The 13,343-nt window shown below is 38.0% G+C and overlaps 1 protein-coding gene across 18 annotated transcripts in view; it reads left to right on the top strand.

The window, feature by feature from the left end:
* The window catches only part of sox6 (SRY-box transcription factor 6), a 641,917-nt gene that overhangs the window by 593,556 nt on the left and 35,018 nt on the right, over window positions 1-13,343 (top strand). For all 18 annotated transcript variants that reach the window (XM_072592368.1, XM_072592380.1, XM_072592378.1 and 15 more), the window contains one exon: window positions 6,790-6,898. In XM_072592368.1, the coding sequence (XP_072448469.1) occupies window positions 6,790-6,898 (109 nt within the window). The remainder of the gene's footprint in view (window positions 1-6,789; window positions 6,899-13,343) is intronic.

The following is a 13,343-nucleotide window of genomic DNA, read 5'->3' as shown; positions in this document are numbered from 1 at the left end:
GGTTAAAATGAAGCCCATCCTAACAGAACAGTCAAATTATATTGTGAGAATCCAATGTGTGTACTGACCAATGAAGGTAAGTTTATGGTTAACTGTATTAAGAATGACATGAAGTTTGTTGATGGTCATGCATGCTAAGTTTGATTATTCCAGTCCCCTTGTCAGATTTACTAATATGTGTGTCTAGGTTGGCCTTGAGCCCTTGCGATGTTGCTACACAATCATCTTGCATGTAAAATTATACAACTTCTTTGAAAACCTGCAATATTGCGCGCTAAACATTGCATGCCTTCAAGGATTGACTGTCCTCAAGTAGCATTTGTTTGTGACAGAATATCTGGAGTTAAGAAGTTTGAACTCAGGAAGCATAACTTTCTGTTTGATATGGGCTAAACACATGCCAAAATTGAAACCGTGTGCTTGGACAGACTCCGCAATTTGAAACAGTTCATGATCAGTGAGATTTGCAACATGTTTACTGGTATCATTGATTCCAAACCATTTCCATTCAAGTACGTTTATGGAGCCTGTATCTATAGATCAAATTAAAAAATAGAATAAATTTGTGCACTTCAGACAAATCAGTATTGTAAGACATGCATAAACTCTGTTACCAATCTGTTCAATCTCATCCCAAATAAGCAGAGCTAATACCCTAACCAATCAAAGTCAACCTGCCTGATTTAAAATTCCAACAATATCTGGTAATTAACTGTCTGTCAGCATTAATGGGTGCATCGTCCATAGCAACCTCTACCAACAAGTAACCAATTTGATGCAGTACAAAACTCTGCCTGATTATATTATGTATTTAAGCAGAGTCAGCTTGACTTTGTGATAAGAAAACCATGCCTAACCAATTTATTGGAATTCTATAAGAAGGTCGTAAACAAGATAGATAAAGGGGAATCAAAAGATGCAATATATTTGGCTAAGATGTTTCTAAACTAGTGCTGCCAATGATCTTTGATTGTCAGCATTTTCCTTAAAACATTGACACTTTGCTTGTGCATGGTTCCACTCATTCACCCAGCAGCCAAGCTTCATTCTTTTCATCTATTGCAGCAAGTATCAGCAAGACAGTTTACATGGAAGAAATCGTAACTGAACCAGACCTTGCTGTACATCCACCATTTACACGCACACACTGTCCAACAGGGTTCACTGGATTGTTGTATTGAGGAAAAAAATGCTAGCAGAATTTTTTTCCCCCCTGTCCTTAGGCAAAAGAAAAGTGAAAGAAGTTTATAGTCACCCCTCAACTACAGCTCTGGCTAACATCATCTAACTCAATATGGGCTATTTTGATCTGTATTGTTTAGTGAATAAAAGCAGTCTGATTTCTCTCTGGGCCAGCAGAAATCATCACATGTATTTTCTTGCTAAAATATTGAAAATATAATTTTAGTTTACAATGGCAGTAAATTCCGCACCATAGTAACTGCACTGTAGGTATTGGAAAATTGATTGGTACTTAGAAAATAGGACTGTGGGATTTCTTTCTTTCTTCTTCTAATCGATACTATCTCTTTTGATAAAAAGTATTAATTGTTTTGATGAAGTGAATCTTGCTTTCGTTTAACAAGACTGCTAATTAAGAAATTTGAATGTCTTCATGCTCATTTTGTTGGGTTACTGGCTGGAGCAAGAGAGGATCAGCCAGGTTAAACACGGTGACTCAGTGGTTAGCACTGCTGCCTCACAGCACAAGGGGCTTGGGTTCAATTCCAGCCTTGGGCAACTATCTGTGTGGAGTTTGCACGTTCTCCCTGTGTCTGTGTGGGTTTCCTTCAGGTGCGATGGTTTCCTTCGGATGCTCCAGTTTTCTTCCACAATCCAAAGATGTGTAGATCAGATGAATTGGCCATGTTAAATTGTCCACAGTGTTCAGGGATGTGTAGGTTGGGTACATTAGTCAGGGGTAAATATGGGATAGTGGAATGGGTCTGGGTGGGTTGGTCTTCAGAGGGTCAGTGAGGACTTGTTGTGCTGAAGGGCCTGTTTCCACGCTGTAGGAATTCTAATTCTAATTTGTGCAGAGTGGGATGAATAATCCATCATTCTGATAACTTGAAAATGCCTCGTAAACTCTTACATAACTTGCCTCACTCAGTGGGTTATTTTCTTAGCTTCCAGTTTATACCAAAAAAAGTGCACATTGTGGCATTAAACGCCTCAGATCTTTGACTTTGGTCACTGTTAGAAATAGTACATTAATCATCACTGTTGCTGCTCGTTCATTAACTGTGATAATTCTCAGATATGATTAATGCTGCTGATGCAGTCCTTGGAACATTTAACATTGCTTTGGTTTTAACAAGCCCTTCATCATCTCAATCTCTTCCTCCAATGTATGAGCACTATCTTGTTTATCATAATCTAAAGATACTTAAAGCATGCACCCAGCAACTTTTTAACACAGAGGTTCAATTGCTGCAAAGAAATCTCCATTAGACCCTGACAACATTGACTGATGAAGCATTGACTGATATATCTACCTACATTACTTATGTGATGTATTAACATTTGTCTGCTTTGAATCTGCAGACTAGCAGGTTCAGTTTTCTTTATTGTGCTTTTAAAATTATACTTTTAATTGACAGTGCCACTTTCTGTATGGTCTCTTTGTTAATTCAGGCCAGGTTCACATTTTCAAAGACCATATGCCCAATGAGTATGTTATATGCTGCGAGATGATCTTGTAACAGAATTATCAGTGTGTAATGGATTGCAATGAAACTTTACTGACTTTAAGTAACAAAAAGAAACTATAAGAATTAAATCACAAACACAATTAAAGCAGGCAAAATGTTCACATAGTTCAGTAAAATCTAATGGAATAGTTTTATTAGTGTGTTTCTGAAGTAAACAGCATCCTTTTGCCGTCATTCCATTTTCGTGTTTTTCCTGTGATCTAAAATAAAGACTTATAACAATGTTCTTTTGAGCTCTCTTTCACTGTTCAAAACTTATTGCACTGCATAGTCCCTTTTAAATAGTTGTGAGGTTACAAAAGTGCCCATCTGAAAGAAACAATACCTGTTCATGACATGTTTGTACCTTGCTTCGGATATTCTACTCACTGATGGAACGTAGAAGCTACATTTCAGATGGGAAAATACTTCTCTGTGGTGCTGCAAAATCAGAGTTATAATTTTGCTCTAAATATTACACACAAAAAAATTCTTTGGCTTATATGGAATAACAACAAATAGAAATTCCTACAAAAGCCAGTCAGCATATCAAGTGGAGAGACTGTAATATCTGGTAAATGTTCTCAAATTCTCTTGCTTTGTATTGAGACTCTGCAAGAAAATGCTTGTCTATATTTTTAACAATAGTTAAATTGTAAAATTGTCATTTTTACTTGTTTTATAGCTTAACATAGTATGATTAATCTGCTTTATTTTGTAAACTTAAATAAAGGCTCAAGAAGAACAAAGTTTGAACAATTTATTTTTAAGCATGCAAATCTTTCAGCCATCTAAATCATGATGTTCAAGATTTTTTAGATAGACTTACTCAAGTAATGGAACAGTTATATTTCACAGCCAACTCATCTTTATGTATGAGCTTCTCATACTGTTAAATTGCAGCATCAGTTAGGCTGACAGAAAGGGCTTCTGTCTCTTTATCCTTTGTACTGTGCTGTGTGAGAGTTAGCATGTGCTGTGCAGCAGGTCGTGTTATCAGACAGATTGTGTAAAATGATACTTTTTGTCAGACTGACCTTTCTCCAGTACACAGAAGCTTACAAAACCTTGGAGGCCTCCTTTGCATTTTATCAAGTCATTGACTTATTATTGATGTTTCATTCAACGTCTTGTGTAAAATAGACTAGAATCTGTTCATCGGATCACTTTGGCTAATGCCTTCACTTGCCCCTTCATTAAAATCATGGCTCTCTCCAGCACTGTTATTAATATTTATTAGGGGTTGCAGAGCATTTGAAGTTTACTCAAAGTTGCCATCCAATACCCTAAATGTTATGGTTTGGCTTGAACATGCATTGAAATAATGCCATTTCATGGTACAGGTTCTCTTATGTGAATACATGTCCTGTGGGGTTAAGTGTATGAGAATTGGAATCCATTGTGTATGTTTTCACTGTTCAAGAACACAATGTATGTTTAATCAATTGATAGCTTTATTATTCTGTTCATTGTGTTCTGTAAAATATGTACGGTTTTGGTATGTTGTTTGGAATATCAATCAGTTGATCTACTTAAACATAGCATACAGTTCCAGGTACCATAACACAAACCACAGTTTAAAACCAGTGCACCAGACTTTGAAACCAAATATTTCCAATCAGTTTATTCATTGTGTAGTGTAATTTATTATTTTGAGAGAAGTAAGTTACTAATAATGCTCCCAATTAAAGCACTTTTGTACTATCCAGAATCAATGAAAATACTGTGGAGTGTACTCTATAGCTCTCCTATACCAGATCGAGATCAAGCAGATACCAGTCATTGAGACATGTAGCTTATTATTCAAAAAATGAAGTTACAATGTAGTGCATTGTATCAATTTAGATCAATTTAGTATGCTTACTTCGTAATATTATTTAGACTTCTAAAATAATAGGTCAGTATATAGTGTTCCAGATCAATGTGACACCACAGTGTTTCTCGATAACACACTGTTCTAGACCAGTGAGGTACAATATAGCATACAGTCTTCAAGCAGTTCCGAGTTATCCTATTACTGTAAGTGTAAAACCATATATTTTTAAATACATTCATTTTATTTGTAATGTTTTATATTTTTAACCCTAAATTTCTTATACAGCTGAAAGACTTCTTAGAACTTCATGTAATTGGGCAAGTGTAATTTTTGACCACACGATACCTCCCAATAAAAAAAAACTCTTCAGTTTATAAATGACTATAATAGACTGTACAGTGCTAGTAACTATTAGGAGTGAACATGCATTTCAGTAACAAAGAAGACATGTTCTTCCACTTGTAAGTCTCTATTTTGCCCTTTATAAGCGATAACACTGGGTGAGGTGGAAGCAGAAAAAAGATGCTTCCCTACAGTAGATAAGTCTTAATGGCTGGTTTATTAGCACAATGATGAAGACTTGAAAATGAAGAAGTAAAGTGTGTGCACGGATGAGGCGAATTCACTTGTTGAAATAAATCTGTTAAGAATGCTAGATGATTGGATGGAGGCAATAAAGCAGAGTAGGCCGAACTGGAGCAGTGCGTCATTCAAGAGGCAAGGTGGCCAGAATCCATTTGATACTGATGAACAAATGTTATAAATCTTTCATAAGTTGCTGTGAATTGAGTAGAAGGAAATGAAGGCGAAAGTGAGGACTGCAGATGCTGGAGATCAGAGTCAAGATTAGAGTGGTGCTGGAAAAGCACAGCAGGTCAGGCAGCATCCAAGGAGCAGGAAAATAGATGTTTCAGGCAAAAGCCTGGAATGAAGTTAAGCTTGAAGTTTGAGGTAGTATAATCAAACTATAGAGGGTCTATTTTCATTTGTTTCCCTTTGTTAATGGGAAAACATTGAGCATTCGAGTAAAAAAACGAGTCATTTGCTGTGTGAGATACAGAAAGAAATGTTTCAGGTTACAAAAACTTTGCGCAATGGTGAGTTAGAGCTCTGTTCTATCTCAGGGACCTTGCATAGATCTAGGTTACTGTGGTTTAGGTGGAAAGGATCAGAGTTTTCTCTCAATGCAATTAAAGAATTCAAGTGAGGTATAAAGATAACTTTTACTCTATTCCTCAATAAATAAGCATCAACAAATAACACCACAGCATATCATCTTTCCATAACATGGCACAATTGACTACTCTGACTATGGGAGACGATAATTGCTGCTTTACCAAATTGGAAACTATCAGTCTGCATCAGTAGTATGAATAAATGGATCTGAAAAATGACTGGAAAAGTAAAAGCAGCTAATGCTTCCATTTTCCCCAATATGGAGTAGTGTTTTGTGGTTTCATCTAGTTCAAACCCAGTTAGTTTACTTATATTTGCACAATTTCAAGTTGCCTTTAATCTTCAAAATGTTTTTCTTTGAAGTCTCTATAAGCAGATGGTATTAAGCAGTGTTTGCTCTGGGAGAGTGCAAAGTGTTTGGAAAGTCAGTCTGTCTTCAGATTTGTTCAAAGGTGACTTCGTCACAGATGGACTTGCAAACTTATGCCACAGATATTTCTGAAGAAGGACATGAATTGGTCTATAGTTAGCCCCACCCCTTAGTTATAGAACAGATACATTCATTCTCAATTGGACATAAACCTTCATTCTGTACTACAATCTTTTGACTATTCTGTAGCTAGTTTTAAATCAGTTCACAGTTTATTCCAGGTATTGTTCCAGGCTTGTATTCTTGTGAATGAGACATTTTGTTACTTTGTTTCTCAAAAATTGTGTAAGCAGTAGGTAATAATCTGCCCTTATGTAATGCATAATCCATGATAGAAAGAATGTGTCACAAATTTTCAGCTCTCTGGTCTGGGCTGCTATTTTACTGCTCCAAATGTAAGCAGATGTGACATTTAATATTGTTTCATACTGATAAAGGGAACATCGACAGAGTTTCCACATACTGGAATATTACAATCTGTTATGTTATCTCATTTGAGTTTGAAATAGCAGAGTAAGTAGTAAAACACAAGTCAGGTTCCTTGGGGGTAAAAAAAATGGATAAATAACTAGTAAAGCCTGGATGCTGATCCAGCAGCACTTAATGCTGCCAAGACTGACACAGTGACTGTCACACAGAAAAAACTAACAGATTTTTCTGTTCTTTCGGTGCAGGAACGGGTGCCCTTTGAGAATCTTGCACAACAGCTGACAGGAAAAACAGGGGAGGATGTGAAGGTTGGTCCAGGGGTCATTGACCTCACAAGACCAGAAGATGCAGAAGGTGAGTGGGTAACCCTAAGGTCTAACAAAAAGCCTACGTGTTCACTGAGTAGTCAACTCAAGTAGGTTAAATGTTGTTGCTTCTACATTGGTTTCGCAGTTTCTCTTTTCTCATCCTTATTTCCCATGTTTCGCCTTAAGCACAACCAGAAACTTACACATTGTAATTCCAATTAACACAATGATTTGTGCTGCCATTATTGTTTAATTACAAGCATTTTGGAAAGATCACAATCTTACGGAGAATAAATTTGAAGTCAATTCCCATTTAAAAATGCACGTTGAAATTACATGATTCTATTTGTGATATTTGTACGTGTGTCCAGATGATTTCATACTGGGCCATTTGATCTCAGATTGAAACAACTTAAATAAAGCTTGAATCTCAAATCATCAAAGCATACCCCAACCCCCGAAGCAGTTCAGAGATCTAGTGGGACCAACAGAGAGCAGGTAAAAGACTCCTATCAATTTTAATTCTAACATTTAGTGCAAATACTATTTTGGCCTCACCACTGGCTACCTCCTCCCTGTCCCTCAAATAAATATCGTGCTCAGGGTGCATCTGACGAGCTGCTCTGCAATCTAAATCAGCAGTTTTCTTTTTGGTGATGTAAGTGCTGGTAGAGATCAATGTGTCTTGCACCCAATGGAGGTCATGTTTTGAGGATTTGTCGGAGTGATCTAGTGGTCTTGTCGGCAAGGCAAATATTTAATTCTCTTAGGACCTTATGGGAGTAATGTGTTCCGTGCTATTCCAGTGAATTAGTCATTGCAAATTCCCTGTAGGCTCAGAAACTGTTTCAAAATGGGTGGAATGAAGAGGATAGTGTCAGCCCAAGAATGAAATAGCAGCAGGTTCCACACTCTTCTCAAATCTCGAAAATGATGCAGGAATTCTTCCAACAAAAATTGCCAATAATGTACAAATTACGATATAACCTTAATAGCATATTTACTAAATTTGAATAAATCTCTGTGTGTTGTCAAGTATTCAGCTAGATTTGTACAATATTTGGACCCAGTGCGTAAATGTAATTTTAAAAATATAGGCCCAGATGTTAATGCGGCTGTTGTTTTACAAGTTGATCCCCACTCAATAATTATTTCAGCGGTAGATTTGAGTTTTATCAGAAACACACGCAGCAGAAACAAGTGACTGCCTCATCATATTAGGATCTAGTGATGATGTTTTGATCCCAAGCAATTCTGGCCATGAGGAGTAACACTTATTGAGCTGTCGAAAGACACTTGCATACCTTCATCCTTGCTACCTCCTTGGCCAATGCTAACTGCCGCAGCGGAAAGTCAACTGGGTCTGACAGCCTCAGCTGTCAAAAGCTGCAGTTTGTACCCATGTCATCAAAAGCTTGATCTCCCAGAAGTTGCTGGCCAGAAGCATTTCAATAGTCCTTACGTGAGTAGCAGAAATATTCCAGCAGCTAGCTGAAGCCATGAAGAGGGGGAGTGAGGAAAAGTGTTTGCTTTAGGAAAACGTCTATGAAGAAATTCACTGGAAAGCCCACCGATTTTCAGCAGACAGTGTTCCAGCTGCAACAACACCAGGAGTTACGTAGTTCTCCATGGTCTTATTCTTCATGCTGATGCTGTACAGAGATGAAGAGGGATTTCTGCTTATTGCACAGAGGGGAGAAGAGGCAAGAGCACATCTCGTTACCCTATCACTGGCAACAAATCTTAACAAATATATATTGCATTTCTTGGGGGAGGGAGGAGGAAACCCAAATGGACAAAAGAAAATGCTTACAAAACACACTCTGAATGTAACGAAGTAGAAGCCATTTAATCAGGAAAGCTGCTCCTTTCTAATTAACTGATCATGGCTCCAAACAGAAGTCACAGCTGACTAGCATTTCTGTCAGCTGCCATGTCAGTCTGTTTTGTGTTGTGTTAGAACGGCTGAGTCTCACAGCTGACTACTAAGCCAACAAGGGGAGATGGAGGTTGCTGATTTGCTCGAACTGAAAAGTCAGCTGTAAGGCTCGACTATTCAACCAAAGAACCAAATTGAGTTTCTCAGCCAGCTATAAAGACCTTCACCTCGTTGTAATGCCCTTCTACACCATGATCTTCAAATAAATGCATGGTGGCTCGGTGGTTATCGTTGCTGTGTCACCGTGCCAGGGATCCCGGTTCGATTCCAGGTTTGGGTGACTGTGTGGATTTTGCATGTTCTCCCTGTGTCTGCGTGTGTTTCCTCTAGGTGCTCTGGCTTCCTCTCACAGTCAATGTGCAGGTTAGGTGGACTGGTCATTGGAAAATGTGGGGTTACTGGAATTGAATGGGGGGCTGGTTTATGGGTTCTTTGGAGGGTCAGTCCAGACATATTGGGCCAAATGGCCTCTTTCCACACTGTAGGGATTCAATGAAATTTAGCTATTCTAAAATAACCTCTTCAGACATGATATGACACAACGCTGGGGTAGGTAAGACCTTCTGCCTCTGAGTTAGGGTCACAACCAAGATGCTACAAGACCTTTGTCTTGTATGTTTGGACTTCTAACTAAGATCATATGAAGGTTCTCACACCAGAACATTGGCTGAAATCATCCTCTTTGAGCTGGTATTGCATAGGGGCAAAACACAGACAATTAGACTTGTGTAGTTGTTTTCACATTTCAGATCAGTAAATGAGAAAGCACATCAGTGGCCCATGTGAGCCTCCTGAGTGTTCAGCCCATCTGAGATGGGAGAGGATCACACCCTCTCCCTTTGGTGGCTGCATTTCTAATTGAGGGTGAGATATCTGCTGCATCCATGGGTCCTGGCATGAACCATCTCTTTAGGTGGGTATCCATGCCAACTGTACATCAGACAATGTCATCTCTTTAAATCAGGAAAGTTGTTGGTTCAGTTCAGAGACTTTAACGCAAAAATCAAGGGCTCCATGCAGTAAAGAAGGAGCGTTGCACTGTCAGAGGTGTTGACTTCTTTTAAATAAATTCTCTCCTCCCAAGTAGACAAAAGTGACCCAATGCCATGTTTTTATAGAAGAGGTATCTGCTATGTACTGGCCAATATTTGTGACAATTGGATTTCAACATTACAACAGTGACTACAAATCAATAGACAAACTCTATTTGTTGTAAAGCACTTTGGGACCTCCTGAGATCATGCTTTATACATAAATGCAACCTTTTCATAATCTCTAGAGAGAGGTTTCTTTGTTATATACTGTACTTTATAACAGTGATTCCTCAAATCTGGGCTGCCATTGCTGGCTTTGTTGCAAAGTAAAGTCAGCATCTGTCTGCAGCTGTATCTGTGTCCTCAACTATATCTGCCCATCTTTTCTTTTTTGTGTGTTTATGATGCCTTGCTGGACATGCTTTCATATCACTCTTTGTGTATTCTCACTTTTTGTGCATCTCTCTATCTTGTTTGTTTGACTCCATTTCCTTGTTTGTGTCTTTCTCTTCTTAAATTTGTTTTTCATGCCTCCCATCTCTTTCTGCCTTGTGTCTGTTTCTCTCTAATCCCTGTCCTTGTCTCTCTCTCTATCTGTCTGTCTGTCTCTCTCTATCCTACACTCACAGGAGTGAATGGTATGAAGTGGTTGATGTCACTTTAGCCACCTGTTAAATCCTTTTCCTGAAATTCATTTCCATGGACTTTGCCATTGCATGTATTACACTGTTGACTAAAGTGAAAATGATTTCCAGCATGTGAATCTGGCACAAGTTTTTTTGATTAATTTTACAGAAAACTTTCTGAACAATTTTCCCAGAGCATACGATTAGCAGTAGATTTTTGATTTTCCAAAGCCTTGTTGCAATTTTGTCAAATTGCTACTTCTGAGTTCATTGGATCAGCAACTGAGTAAAAATACCACATATTTGGTTAAACTGAAGCAAAGTTAGAGCAAATTCCAAGTATAACATAACACATTTAATGTCCTGCAGCATTTAGGTGTAAACTGTGGTAGCTCCTGCATAACAACGCAATGTCTACTTTTGTGCTTCTCATCTATAACTGCAAAGAGAAACAAACCCCCTGCGCCAATATTGGTCATACATAAATATTTGTAACAGTTACCATGGTAGTTTAGAAAGAAAAGGCAAGAAACAGTAAATGTTGAAAGTTACACCAGGAACAAAGATAAATATTTCTGGACAAGAATTTAAACTTTAGATAGTGAGTAGGTGAAACAGTGGAACAGTTATCATCCGGAGTGACTGTGGTCAAAAGCAAAGACTAAGATTTTCCTTTCCTTTCAGTCAACTGTGTGTTCCATTTGTCTACTCACCCCCCCAATCTCCGAGGTCTTTTTAAAATGCTCAGATGTAAAACATTAGCAGATACCACAAAGGTTTCAGTGAAGCCTTTTGTTCTCTCACTTTGTGGGGTTTGCAGCTTCCACACTGCCTGGGTTGTGTGTTTGTTTTAGTTTATTTTGTCAGGAGGGGATGGGGATAAGAACACAAGATATATAAGCAGGAAATGGACTAATCCGAACGTGGTTTGCAACAATATTAGACAAATTTAAAAAGGGACTGATTACCCATTACGATGGAATTAACTCCATATGGACTTGACAATAATAAGTCTATTTTTTTCCTTAAGTTTGAATTGATGGTTCATATTTCCTCTCTCTAAGAATTAGTACAGAGGGAATTCTTTAAGATTCTCAACAATCAAGACTGTTGATTACAATTTAGATGGCAAACTTGTGATCCAAATGGTTTCTTTTCATCCTATCATAATGAAGGAAATTGCACAGTATTCCACGTCTGCCTAGATGTTCAGAAACAAAGTACAGTTTAGTTCTTGGCTGGTTAAACGGTATGGGTAATATATTACCTGACTTGCTTCATTACAATTCTACAGTCGGTCTCTGTTTTTAAAACCCACTGTTACTCCCTACCCTCCTTCTGTCCCAGAGGTGCTGCCTCACATGGCTTTTACAGCTGCCAGCCATCCTGTGGCATTTTTCTTAATTGGTGTGTCTTCATTGTGAGTCTGGGTAATAAGTGGTAGCAAGATGTTCAATTGAGAGTCATCACAAGCTTTCCTGATTCAATGCTCACCCTATAATATTTATAAACATGTAGACTTTTGTACAGGGGTCATTGGGCAACAATTAACACTGGAAACTCTGGCTGATTTTGTTTTCTCTTCCTTCTCGATCATCATGACCTGGTACCACCCAGGTGGAGATTAACTAACTCAGCTTGAATCAAAGATCAGGATTGCAATGTTACCTGTTGTCATAGAGTCATAGGTATGTACAGCACAGAAACAGATCCTTTGGTCCAACTTGTCCACACCGACCAGATTTCCTATCCTAATCTAGACCCATTTGCCAGCACGTGGGACATATCCCTCTAAAACCTTCCTATTCATAAACCTATCCAGATGCCTTTTAAAAGTTGTAATTGGACTAGCCTCCAAGGCTTCCTCTGGCAGCTCATTCCATACATGCACCACCCTCTGTGTGAAAATGTTGCCCCTTAGTTCTCTTTTTTAAAAATCTTTCCCCTCTCACCCTAAACCTATGCCCTCGAGTTCTGGACTCTCCACCTTGGGGAAAAGACCTTGTCTATTTATCTTATCCATCCTCCTCATGATTTTATAAACCTCTATAAGGTCACCCCTCAGCCTCCAATGCTCCAGGGAAAACAGCCCCAGCCGCGAACTGTCGCTCAAATCCTCCAACCTTGGCAACATCCTTGTCAAACCTATAGGTCAGTTTGATTTTGGGCCATTCGTTTCACAGCAGCTTTCAATACTCCAATTTTGTTAGTCCATTTAGACAGTGAAGTGATCCTTAGGAACAGTGAATGGCAAAAATAGAGCCCAGTTGGTATAACTTTTCCATAAATTAGAGATGCTAAGTTAATTACTTAGGGAGCAGTTAGCTAACTTTCAACTGCTTGCAGACTGTTGAAAACTCCACTGTTTATTAATCAATATTTTAATTCCTAATTACTGCTTTCTGTCATCTTGAAATGTTATATTATAATTTAAATTGAAGCTGATTAAGCATGTCTTGTGTGGGTTTTTTTAAAGACTGCAACTTGAAAGCTTTTGAAAAATAAATCCTTAAATCAAAATATAAATAAATAACATAAATTGGACTTTGGCTTGAAGGTAACATTATAGTGAAGCCTTGTAAATGATATATTGTCACTTAAAAGAAATGCTATTACTTTTATTGGGACATACCAGCTTGAATTTGAGATGGTTACAAATCAAATGTACACAGCACATTGTTCAAAGTGAATCTGCCGTAGGAGGAAAGAGAAAGCTGTGTTGTGATTTTCTTGAAATTCAATGGATGGAGACAAATTGTGTCACAAACATCAGATGAGAATTCCCATTTTTAAGAGTATTGGAACATAACTTTAGCATTTCTGCTGTTTGGATGATAGGAGAAGCAAAATTAAGAAATTATTTATCTTCTAGCATAATGTCATGTGGTTAAA

Source organism: Chiloscyllium punctatum, chromosome 22 (genome assembly GCF_047496795.1).
Source record: "Chiloscyllium punctatum isolate Juve2018m chromosome 22, sChiPun1.3, whole genome shotgun sequence".
NCBI lineage: Eukaryota > Metazoa > Chordata > Chondrichthyes > Orectolobiformes > Hemiscylliidae > Chiloscyllium > Chiloscyllium punctatum.
The sequence above is the reverse complement of the archived record's forward strand: the minus strand, read 5'-3'. Positions and strand labels throughout refer to the sequence as shown.